Below are 13,139 nucleotides of genomic sequence, written 5' to 3'. Positions count from 1 at the left end.
GTAAAATAATTATAAATAAAATGAGGTCGGGAATGATTCCTACTTGTTTTAAAAGCGCTTCTTGGGCACCGGCAGACCGTCTAGTAAGCTTCCACGTGGAGCGATAATTTCAATTTTCCTGTCTCTTAATTGGCAAAATTGACCTAGTTTCATACTTTTTTGCACACGTCATTTGCGAAATAAAAATTTTTATCAGGTACGGTCAAGAAACAATAATAAATAAGTTAGAACTGAAGGCCAGTGATGTCACTGCCTCAGATCCATCAACTGAATAAAAATTAATAATGAACGAAAAATGAATGATTAATTAATTGGAAAACTAAAAGAGGGCTGTGATGGGTACACAATTGTCTGGTTAGAAGAGAATCAACTTAATTTTTTACGTTTAATTCTTTAAAATAGTGCTTCCGTGGAAGCATCATTAAAGATTAAATTATGGAATTAAGATAGTGACGTTATTGTTAAAGAACATGCAAACTGGAACACTTAAAGAGTAAAGAATAAACAGAGGGTTGTTGCTAGGGTTGTCTTTTCTTTTTGAATAGAGCAGCGATGATGAGTTTTGTTTTTGGAAGTTTAGTGATAGCGATGACAATAATTTGGTTTGGATGTTGTTTTCATGGCTTTCAAATTTTATTTAGAGAGTAATCACTTAGAGATTAATCATTCTAGGTGGCGTGACAAACTTTTGAGCTAATTAAAATTTCCATTTCAATAAAAAGAAGAAATTTTATATTCAAAATTAAACCATGGAATGTTTTCATGCAGCAAGAATTTATATTTTTTTTGTTTAAAATTAGATATAAATTGATTTTATACACACACACACACACCTTCTCTAGTGAGGACATTTTCATTTTGTTATATTGAGGATGCATAACTAAAATATAAAAAAAAATACATATTTCAATACATTGGAGACTATGTTTTTTTTTTTCTCTGTTAGTGTATTGAAATATGTATTCTTTTATCTACTAATGACATCCTTACTCTATTAAAATGAGAATGTGTGTGTGTGTGTGTGTGTGTGTGTAAGGAATAAAATTATAATGAGAGATCCTTATGTTATTAAGGTAAAGAATAAGTTAAAAGACCCAATATATATATATATATACTCTAATAACTTAAGAAATCCCTTACTATGGAAGAGAGAATTTTTTGATTTGTTTTGCCTTAAAAGGTAAGAATTCAAGAATTAAATTAGAGTAAAAATGCGTCCTTCGGGCCTTCACCTTCACTTGCCTTTTTTAACCCCTTAATTTATTATTATTATTTTGTTTTATAAAATCAAGTTAGAACCTGAGATAATTTAGCAAAACATGGCTAGAATGACAATCTATTATTGAGGAATCTATTTTGAAGTAAATAGTACACAAAATGGTGGGGGGGAGGTATATATAATGGCGGTAAAATAATCGATAAGACTCCTTCAATACACACACATATATATTTACTCTTAACGAATTTTTATAAGAAGTTTAATACAGGTATTCTTTCAAAAAGAAAGGAACTCCAAGGGGAGATCTACTAAATTTAAAAATATATTATTTGGTTAGTATTTATTTATCTCTCATAAATTTTAATAACTTTACGCGTAGATAGATTTGTCACTACAAAAAGTTTTGGTTAATGACTTAATGTGGTGCACCCATAAAAAAATTTAAAAAAAAAATGTGCGGAAAACTCGGCACTTGAGTACTTGACTGTAATAAAAAAAAAAAGGTGCAATAAAAGTAATTAATGGGTTTTACAGCAACATTACTAGCAGTCGAAATGCAAGATGACGACAGTGAAAATTTTTCGACTTGGCCCGCCCAATACATTGTCAGGGGACAAGGTCGCCTTGATGCATTGGGACAAAAAGTTGATGTCTTTGTATGACCATGAAACTTACTAATTCTTCCGAATACACCCCATCATCGGGATCCAAGTGCGTAACTGACAAAGTCATGAGCGTTTTTATTTAAAAGTGGAGTTTTAACAGGGTCGGGTTACAGTGCAACTGTGGTACCGTACCACAGTTGTACCAGCCGTTGGATCCACTCAAATGAGTGGGGTCAACTTGAATAAGTGAAAATTCAACGGTTGGGTGCAACTGTGGCACAATACCACAGTTCAACACAGTTTTATCCGTTTTAACATCACTCCAAAATCCTTATAACACCCCTTTTGAAAATACTCCAGTTTAATTTTATATATATACAAATTTATATATTAAAATCAACCATCTTACCATAAATAGTATCCTTCTTCAAAAAGTATCTATTTTAAGTTTTTATCTATAAAATATATACAAATCTTAAATTATTTTCTTCTTATTACATTATTTTATTTCCATAAATTTAAACTCTTGAAATTTTCTAAAAATAATATTTTTTAAAATATAAATATAAATTATATAACGGGGTAGTGTAAAAAGTTTGTGAAAATAATTATTTATTTCAGTGTTTAATTGATTTCCGTTCAAAACATAAAATGAATTCATTTGCATTTGATCATTTAGGTAATTTAAACTAAAAATGAATTTTATGTGAAATTTTGTCGTGTATCGAAAGACCTACTCTTTTTTAATGTTCAACCAAAGATAACTACTTATAATCATTCGATCACAGCCCTTAATTCCGTAACCTAATTTTAAACCATATATCACAAATATTGACCATTAATCGAAACAACACTCTTAGACAAACATCAACAATAATAAATAAATAAATAAATAAATCAGAATGTGTATCCTTAAATTGCGAATAGCTGCTTTAGAGATGTAGATTTAAAATTTCACACTGATTCAACCTTGAGGTTAACAAAATTATTATGTTTTATGGCTTGAGAGTTGAGAAATACTAATACTAATGTTGTGAAGAGTAAATTTTAGTTAGCCGTAAACTAAAAGTTGTTAATTATAGTAAATACGACTTATAATTAGTAACCTTAATAAATTAGAAAAAGTTATTCATCTAGATTTTTCGTAGAATAAGAACCAAATGAAGCCTAAGTGATAATAATCAATCCTGGATGGATGGCATGGCGCTTGTAAATGCAAACACTGACACAGTTTTGAGAGCTAGCTGATGAGTGTCGAGTAGGACACTGTCCACCAGCTAGGTTGTAACAGTAGGGAAGGGAAAGCTACGCAACACGACGGTATCAACAGTGACACCAGCACCAATTCCGAACATAACGCCCCACTCGAGCCCTTCACCTGTGGTGACCTTCCCTTCCTCCGCCGATTTCCTCCTGATTTCATCTAGAATAAAAAACACACTCACCCCACCCATGTTTCCGTACTCGCTTAATACGTGTCTCGTGGCCGAGAGCTTCTGTTGTTTCAGCCCAAGTTTGGCTTCAATTTGGTTCACAATAGCCGGGCCACCGGGTTGAACAATCCAGAACAATGAGTTCCAATCTTTGATTCCGAACGGACTAAACGCCTCATCCAAACATTTCTCAATGTTTTCGGATACCACCGTGGCTACGTTTTTGGACAAATGAACTGTGAGTCCCATTTCCCGGAATTGTCCCGCAACATCTGAGTCGGAGCCCGGCAGAATCGTTTGTGCACCCGACACAATTTGGAACAATGGCTTTTCTGACAATGTAGTGTCAGGATTAGCGCCAATGATTAAAGCTGCGGCGCCGTCGCCGAAGAGGGCTTGGCCTGCAAGGCAGCCTAAGTTGGCATCAGAAGGTCCACGGAAAGTACCAAGGGATAAGTCAGAGCATACGACTAGAACGCGGGTACCAGGGTTGTTTTCAGCAAAGTCCTTGGCCATTCGGATGGCTGTGGCGCCAATGTAACAGCCTTGAAAGTATAGCATGACTCGTTTGACAGATGGGTTGAGGCCCAACATTTTGGTCAGCTGATAGTCAGCCCCGGGCATGTCTACGCCCACAAGTGAGCAGAAAATGAGATGCGTGATCTGGGATTTTGATTGGCCCCATTCTTTGATTGCTTTTGTTGCCGCTTCCTCGCCAAGTTTCGGTACTTCCCTAACCAATATATCTTGACGGCTATCGAGGGAGGAGCCGTCGTAGGCACATATATTTGGGTTCTTTTTGAGAATATCTTCGGTAACATGGAAGTAGCGTTTCTTCACATTTGATTTCTCGCCTGTAAACCACATACAATAACCATGCTGAGAAAAAGCATATGTTAATGTTAATTTATTAATGTGCATGCATGAAATAAAAATACGTAATAAACTCACAGATGCGTTTGAATTTTTGTTTGAGGAGAGTCATGTGGTCACTGTTGGTGACACGGAAGTAATAATCAGGGTAGTCAGCTTGGTATATGCAGTTTGGTGGATTTGCAGTGCCGATGGCTAGGATCGTGGCTAACCCTCCTCCTTGCTGTTGGTTCTTCCCATCTTTAACTTTCTCCATTATATATTCAACCTTGATTTTGATGAACACGGCATGCTAACCAATTTCCAATACTGGTATTTATAGAGTTCTTTTTTTTAAAAAATATTTTAAAAAGTAGGGGAAAAAAATGCTGGTATATAGTTGTAAATTAATTGATAGATTTTCATAAATTGAATGCTAATCATGTAGATCACGTGATGTATATTTTTCTTCACACATCCCTTACCAACATGTAAATTTTTGTAAAAGTATATATGATTAACTCATATACAAAGATCAACTCAAGAGTTGAGGATTGCTTTAATTTTATGATACTTAATTCATAATTGAATTTGTATTATTAATTGATATGGGATTTTTTAAAGCATGGTATATTTTATATATAATATTTTGTATCCATAACATTGTGTTTGGAGCATTAGTAAATATGACAACGTTATGAATACAAAATATTATATATAAAATATACCAAGGCCCATTACCAAATGTAGATACTAATCTATAACTTTATTAATTTTATTCATTCTTGTATATCAGGGCCTCCTATATTAAGTCTATTATGACTAACCCAAACAAATAATGATATGGTTGATTTGCTTAAAATTTAAGGGGATGGTTTGCGATTTCGCTCATTAATCTGCTCTATTCTTATTTATATAGGTCCATTATTGAATATGACATTATAAGAGATGGGATGAAACGTGAGTCCCATGACTACATTATTAGATGTGGATAGAGATTTATAACTTTATTATTCTTGTTTGTTCTTATCTCCTGGAACAACCTAAATTAAATCGACTATGAAATAACCCAAACAAATAATGATATGATTAATTTTTTAAAAAATTTGTGGGGGTGTTCTGGGGCTGTGATCTTTAACCTACTTTGTTATTTTATATATATGTGTCCACTATTGAATATAACTTAACAAAAGATATGATGGAAAGCAAGTCACTTTATTACATTTTGGATAGAGTTATCAACTTCATTTAATACTAAATTGACCAGGGGACATATATGATACAACTATTGAGTTTGTCAGAAGAAGCAAGTCCCATTACTAGACATTATTGATAATATGCCTCCATTTTTGGCTTTCCCCAGAACGTGTATGTGCTCTTGATCAAGAAGCTCCACGTACCAAAACTGTGACAGCGTTAGAATGGTCAACATTGATAGGCTGGAGTTGATAAAATAAATGCCAATGTGTTTCAGCTCACGCAACAATATTGAGTCCCATGACTACATTATTAGATGTGGATAGAGATTTATAACTTTATTATTCTTGTTTGTTCTTATCTTCTGGAACAACCTAAATTAAATCGACCATGAAATAACCCAAACAAATAATGATATGGTTAATTTTTAAAAAAAATTTGTGGGGGTGTTCTGGGGCTGTGCCTTTTAACCTACTTTGTTATTTTATATATATGTGTCCACTATTGAATATAACTTAACAAAAGATAGGATGAAAATCAAGTCACTTTATTACATTTTGGATAGAGTCACTTTATTACATTTTGGATAGAGTTATCAACTTCATTTAATACTAAATTGACGTGGGGACATATATGATACAGCTATTGAGTTTGTCAGAAGAAGCAAGTCCCATTACTAGACATTATTGATAATATGCCTCCATTTTTTGCTTTCCCCAGAACGTGCATGTGCTCTTGATCTAGAAGCTCCACGTACCAAAACTGTGACAACGTTAGAATGGTCAACATTGATAGGCTGGAGTTGATAAAATAAATGACAATGTGTTTCAGTTCGTGCAACAATATTGAGTCCCATGGCTACATTATTAGATGTGGATAGAGATTTATAACTTTATTATTCTTGTTTGTTCTTATCTCCTGGAACAACCTAAATTAAATCTACTATGAAATAACCCAAACAAATAATGATATGATTAATTTTTAACCTACTTTGTTATTTTATATATATGCATCCACTATTGAATATAACTTAACAAAAGATAAGATGAAAAAAAAGTCACTTTATTACATTTTGGATAAAGTGATCAATTTCATTTAATACTAAATTGACATGGGGACATATATGATACAACTATTGAGTTTGTCAGAAGAAGCAAGTCCCATTACTAGACATTATTGATAATATGCCTCCATTTTTGGCTTTCCCCAGAACGTGCATGTGCTCTTCATAAAGAAGTTCCACGTACCAAAACTGTGACATCGTTAGAATTGTCAACATTGATAGGCTAGAGTTGATAAAATAAATGACAATGTGTTTCAGCTCGCGCAACAATATTGAGTCCCATAACTACATTATTAGATGTGGATAGAGATTTATAACTTTATTATTCTTGTTTGTTCTTATCTCCTGGAACAACCTAAATTAAATCTACTATGAAATAACCCAAACAAATAATGATATGATTAATTTTTAACCTACTTTGTTATTTTATATATATGCGTCCACTATTGAATATAACTTAACAAAAGATAGGATGAAAAGCAAGTCACTTTATTACATTTTGGATAGAGTTATCAACTTCATTTAATACTAAATTGACGTGGGGACATATATGATACAGCTATTGAGTTTGTCAGAAGAAGCAAGTCCCATTACTAGACATTATTGATAATATGCCTCCATTTTTGGCTTTCCCCAGAACGTGCATGTGCTCTTCATCAAGAAGCTCCACGTACCAAAACTGTGACAGCGTTAGAATGGTCAACATTGATAGGCTGGAGTTGATAAAATAAATGACAATGTGTTTCAACTCGCGCAACAATATTGAGTCCCATGACTACATTATTAGATGTGGATAGAGATTTATAACTTTATTATTCTTGTTTGTTCTTATCTCCTGGACCAACCTAAATTAAATCGACTATGAAATAACCCAAATAAATAATGATATGGTTAATTTTTAAAAACATTTGTGGGGGTGTTCTGGGGCTGTGCTCTTTAACCTACTTTGTTATTTTATATATATGCGTCCACTATTGAATATAACTTAACAAAAGATATGATGAAAAGCAAGTCACTTTATTACATTTTGGATAGAGTTATCAACTTCATTTAATACTAAATTGACGTGGGGACATATATGATACAGCTATTGAGTTTGTCAGAAGAAGCAAGTCCCATTACTAGACATTATTGATAATATGCCTCCATTTTTGGCTTTCCCCAGAACGTGCATGGGCTCTTCATCAAGAAGCTCCACGTACCAAAACTGTGACAGCGTTAGAATGGTCAACATTGATAGGCTGGAGTTTATAAAATAAATGACAATGTGTTTCAACTCGCGCAACAATATTGAGTCCCATGACTACATTATTAGATGTGGATAGAGATTTATAACTTTATTATTCTTGTTTGTTCTTATCTCCTGGACCAACCTAAATTAAATCGACTATGAAATAACCCAAACAAATAATGATATGGTTAATTTTTAAAAACATTTGTGGGGGTGTTCTGGGGCTGTGCTCTTTAACCTACTTTGTTATTTTATATATGTGTGTCCACTATTGAATATAACTTAACAAAAGATAAGATGAAAAGCAAGTCACTTTATTACATTTTGGATAGAGTTATTAACTTCATTTAATACTAAATTGACGTGGGGACATATATGATACATCTATTGAGTTTGTCAGAAGAAGCAAGTCCCATTACTAGACATTATTGATAATATGCCTCCATTTTTGGCTTTCCCCAGAACGTGCATGTGCTCTTCATCAAGAAGCTCCACGTACCAAAACTGTGACAGGGTTAGAATGGTCAACATTGATAGGCTGGAGTTGATAAAATAAATGACAATATGTTTCAACTCGCGCAACAATATGTAGTCTCATGACTACATTATTAGATGTGGATAGAGATTTATAACTTTATTATTCTTGTTTGTTCTTATCTCCTGGACCAACCTAAATTAAATCGACTATGAAATAACCCAAACAAATAATGATATGGTTAATTTTTAAAAACATTTGTGGGGGTGTTCTGGGGCTGTGCCCTTTAACCTACTTTGTTATTTTATATATATATGTTCACAATTGAATATAACTTAACAAAAGATAGGATGAAAAGCAAGTCACTTTATTACATTTTGGATAGAGTTATCAACTTCATTTAATACTAAATTGACGTGGGGACATATATGATACAGCTATTGAGTTTGTCAGAAGAAGCAAGTCCCATTACTATACATTATTGATAATATGCCTCCATTTTTTGCTTTCCCCAGCACGTGCATGTGCTCTTCATCAAGAAGCTCCACGTACCAAAACTGTGACAGGGTTAGAATGGTCAACATTGATAGGCTGGAGTTGATAAAATAAATGACAATGTGTTTCAACTCGCGCAACAATATTGAGTCCCATGACTACATTATTAGATGTGGATAGAGATTTATAACTTTATTATTCTTGTTTGTTCTTATCTCCTGGACCAACCTAAATTAAATCGACTATGAAATAACCCAAACAAATAATGATATGGTTAATTTTTTAAAAAAATTGTGGGGGTGTTATGGGGCTGTGATCTTTAACCTACTTTGTTATTTTATATATATGTGTCCACTATTGAATATAACTTAACAAAAGATAGGATGGAAAGCAAGTCACTTTATTACATTTTGGATAGAGTTATCAACTTCATTTAATACTAAATTGACCTGGGGACATATATGATACAACTATTGAGTTTGTCAGAAGAAGCAAGTCCCATTATTAGACATTATTGATAATATGCCTCCATTTTTGGCTTTCCCCAGAACGTGCATGCGCTCTTGATCAAGAAGCTCCACGTACCAAAACTGTGACAGTGTTAGAATGGTCAACATTGTTAGGCTGGAGTTGATAAAATAAATGACAATGTGTTTCAGCTCGCGCAACAATATTGAGTTCCATGACTACATTATTAGATGTGGATAGAGATTTATAACTTTATTATTCTTGTTTGTTCTTATCTCCTGGAAAAACCTAAATTAAATTTACTATGAAATAACCCAAACAAATAATGATATGATTAATTTTTTAAAAAAATTTGTGGGGGTGTTCTGGGGCTGTGCTATTGAACCTACTTTGTCATTTTATATAGGGAAAATATCCACCGTCCACCTATTTTTTATAATTTTTTTAAAAATACACATTTCCTTCTTTTTTTTGCTGAAATCCACCTAAAGTAACATTTTGTTTCACTTTTCCACTTCCGATTGGAATCTGTTCAGAAAACTAACGAAAACTTAAAAAAATGACAATTTTACCCCCAAAACGAAAATTACAATTGCACCCTAAAAAATACAAAAAATAATCAGATTTAATAATGAATATCATTATTGGTACGTTAATGAAGTGCAAAAAAATCTTAACTACTAGAGATTATCACTCAATGAATAATAAAACTCTACTTATCTTAAATTCAATTGATGGTTTGCGAGATTGGGCTATTTTTAATACTACTGTTATAATTTAGCATTCTAATTACAGACATATTTAAAAAAAAAAACTTGCACCTGATGGTTGTGGAATTAATTTCTTTATTAACCGATGGAAAAAATAATTAGATTTAATCTGATTATTTTTTGTAATTTTTAAGATGAAATTATAAATTTCGTTTTGAGGGGTTAAATGGTCATTTTTTTAAGTTTCCGTTAGTTTTCTTGACGGATTCCAAACGGATGTGGAAAAGTGAAACAAAATGTAACTTTAGGTAGATTCCAGCCCAAAAAAAAAAGGAATTGTGTATTTTTGAAAAAGTTAGAAAAAACAGGTGGATGGTGGATGTTTTCCCTTATATATATATGTGTCCATTATTGAATAGAAATATTATCATTTTTCCGCCAAAGGTATTCTGACACACCATGTCAGTACCACGGTTTTGTAAAACCATCAATTTACCACCAAACGTTTAAACTGTTAACATTTTCCCACCATTCCGTTAAAACTCAGTTAATATCTAACGGAAAATTCATAAAAGGTCAATTTTACCCATGGAGCGTAAAAGACCATATAATTATCACACGAATTTAGTGGATGAGGTTTTTTATTCACATCCAAATAATCTTTAGGAGAAAATTAAAAAAAAATGGATTGGGTCCTCTGGCTAGGGCAAATTAAGAATTGAAAATTTTGGAGCGAAATGCCATAGGATTTAAAATGATAGGGACCAAATAATATTTAGTTGAATAAACCTTTTTTCGAGCCTTTTCACACGGAAAAAAATATTTATTTTTAAAATTTTTTAAAACTCATACTATTACATTAACATGATAATTATATTAGTTTTTATTATTTTAAATTTTACTCTCACAACCATCAAACAATTCAAAATCTTTAAAGAAAATATCACATAATGCTAAGTAAGTGAATTAACATTCTCAAATGAGAGATCAACTAAAGTCTTAAATCTAAGTCACTTGTTGGTTAACTAAAACTTTAATTAAGTAAATACTTAAATATAATTTCTTAAATGACATAATTTTGTAGTTTGATTAATATTTTATTCTTAAATCATATAAGCTCAAGGTTATGTGTTGCTGAGATAAAGCAAAAGCTCAATTTTATAAGCTCAAGGTTAATTACATGGTTTTTTACGCTCCAGGAGTAAAATTAATCTTTTATGAATTTTTCGTTACATATTAACTGAATTTTAACGGAATGGTGGGAAAATACTAACAGTTTAAACGTTTAGTGAAAATTTGATGATTTTACCAAACTATGGTACTGACATGATGTATCAGAATATTTTTGGTAGGAAAATGATAATATCCCTTATTGAATATAACTTAATAAAAGATAGGATGAAAAGCAAGTCACTTTATTATATTTTGGATAGAGTCATCAACTTCATTTAATACTAAATTGACGTAGGGACATGTATGATACAACTATTGAGTTTGTCAGAAAAAAGCAAGTCCCATTACTAGACATTATTGATAAGATGCCTCCATTTTTAGCTTTCCCCATAACGTGCATGTGCTCTTGATCAAGAAGCTCCACGTACCAAAACTGTGACAACGTTAAAATGGTCAACATTGATAAGCTGGAGTTGATAAAATAAATGACAATGTGTTTCAGCCCGCACAACAATTATTGTCTGTTCGTCAGTTTGGTGGTTGAATTTGAAAGGTTCTGTCGGATCAAGTTTATAATGGACACAACCGCCAAAGCCGCCCCTCAAATTCTCAAGTTAACCATATCATTATTTGCTTGAGTCTATATCACAATAAATTTTACTTAGGCGATAAAAATTAATATAGACGTCTCATTGTAAAATACATATCAGTAATTCAAAAAATGGAAAAAGAAGTTGCAGATTATTTCACGTGGAAATAATCTAAGTAGCTAGGAATCGATGGCATTGCTGGGGAAATTTCAAGAGACCCAACGACCTCAAGGTTTGGCTTCAATACTAAGCCATAGGCACAGCAAATCCAGCAAACTGTGTGTACCAAACTGATTATCCTGATTTTTACTTCCGAATCACTAGCAGCAATCACATGACAGAGTTGAAGGAGAAATTCAAGCGCATGTGTACGCACATTTAGTTGTTCATCTATGCATCACTTAAACAATCTATTGATGACTCGTTGTAGAATCATATATAAGCAGCTTTATATAGATCACGCAGGCAAATAAACATCATTTTGCCACTGTTATCTTGTGTTTTTTTTGCTAACTGTAAAGAAACGCTACACGTACCTAACTGAAGAAGTTCTCAAGGAGAATCCAAGCTTATGCACGTATGATGCCCCATCTTTGACGCTCGTCAAGATATTCTAGTTCCTAAGGTACCAAAACTCGGCAAAGAAGCAGTATCAAAGGCCATCAAAGAATGGGGACAACCCATATCAAAGATCACTCATCTCATTTCCTGTTCAGTTTCAGGTGTAGATATGCCTGGTGCAGATTATCAACTTACAAAACTTCTTGGCCTTAAACCATCTGTTAAAAGAGTGATGTTGTATGCGCAAGGCTGTTCTGCTGGCGCAACGGTTCTACGCCTCGCCAAGGACTGCTGAAAGCAATGCTGGTGCACGCGTTCTAGTTGTCTGCTCTGAGATTACTGTTGGTACTTTCCGAGCACCTTCTGATGAAAACTTGTCATGTCTTGTAAACCGGGCAATTGTTGGTGACGGTACAGCAGCTCTGATCGTTGGTGCCTGTCCTGATATAAACACAGAGCGACCATTGTTCCACATTGTGCCAACTGCACAGACAATTCTTCCAGATTCGGAAGATGCAATCAAGGGGCATTTTCGAGAGGTCGGTCCGACTGTTCATTTGTCAAAGAACTAGTCCCCATTGATTGCTGATAACATTGACAAGTTCTTGGCCGAAGCTTTTGATCAAGTTAGCTTGAATGATCATGATTGGAACTCTTTGTTCTGGATGATGCATCCCATTGGACCAGCAGTTCTTGACCAGATTGAAGGGAAACTTGGACTAGAGAAAACGAAACTCAGAGAAACTCGACACGTTCTAAGCGAGTATGGAAACATGGCGAGCGCCACTGTATTATTTGTTCTGGATGAGATGAGGAAGAGATCGGTGGAAGAAGGAAAGGCAACCACAGGAGAAGAACTTGAATGGGGAGTCCTGCTTGGATTCGAGGCAGGCCTCACTGTTGAAGCAATTGTGTTGCGTAGCATCCCTATGGTTTCTAACTGAGGAGTTGAAACCACTTGCTGAATAAGCTTAATCTATTGCAATGATAACGAAAGCATGCATTTCATGTATTTACAAATAAATCTGGCGGAGGACACCGGCATACCTGAAATGCTATTAAGTGGT

At 33.5% G+C, this 13,139-nt stretch overlaps 1 protein-coding gene and 1 pseudogene across 1 annotated transcript; one reads left to right on the top strand and one right to left on the bottom strand.

The window, feature by feature from the left end:
- Positions 1-2,831: 2,831 nt before the first annotated feature.
- LOC18042808 (chalcone synthase) lies at positions 2,832-4,435 on the bottom strand. Its single transcript, XM_006434087.2, has 2 exons — positions 4,209-4,435; positions 2,832-4,111 (listed from the first exon to the last, which is right to left on the bottom strand). The coding sequence occupies exons 1-2, from the start codon at positions 4,384-4,386 to the stop codon at positions 3,102-3,104; spliced, it is 1,188 nt and encodes a 395-aa protein (XP_006434150.1). The 5' UTR covers positions 4,387-4,435; the 3' UTR covers positions 2,832-3,101.
- Positions 4,436-11,681: 7,246 nt separating this feature from the next.
- LOC18040550 lies at positions 11,682-13,094 on the top strand (annotated as a pseudogene).
- Positions 13,095-13,139: the final 45 nt, after the last annotated feature.

This window comes from Citrus clementina, unplaced genomic scaffold (genome assembly GCF_000493195.1).
Source record: "Citrus clementina cultivar Clemenules unplaced genomic scaffold, Citrus_clementina_v1.0 scaffold_5, whole genome shotgun sequence".
In the NCBI taxonomy this organism is placed as follows: Eukaryota; Viridiplantae; Streptophyta; class Magnoliopsida; order Sapindales; family Rutaceae; genus Citrus; species Citrus x clementina.
This window is presented reverse-complemented; position numbering and strand designations above follow the sequence as displayed.

What these genes read in the sequence shown, in the direction of transcription:
- LOC18042808 (XM_006434087.2), bottom strand. Translation starts at nt 4,386, where the DNA reads ATGGAGAAAGTTAAAGATGGGAAGAACCAACAGCAAGGAGGAGGGTTA. An exon ending in ACAAAAATTCAAACGCATCT is followed by an intron (nt 4,112 to 4,208) that starts GTGAGTTTATTA and finishes TGTGGTTTACAG; the next exon opens with GCGAGAAATCAAATGTGAAG.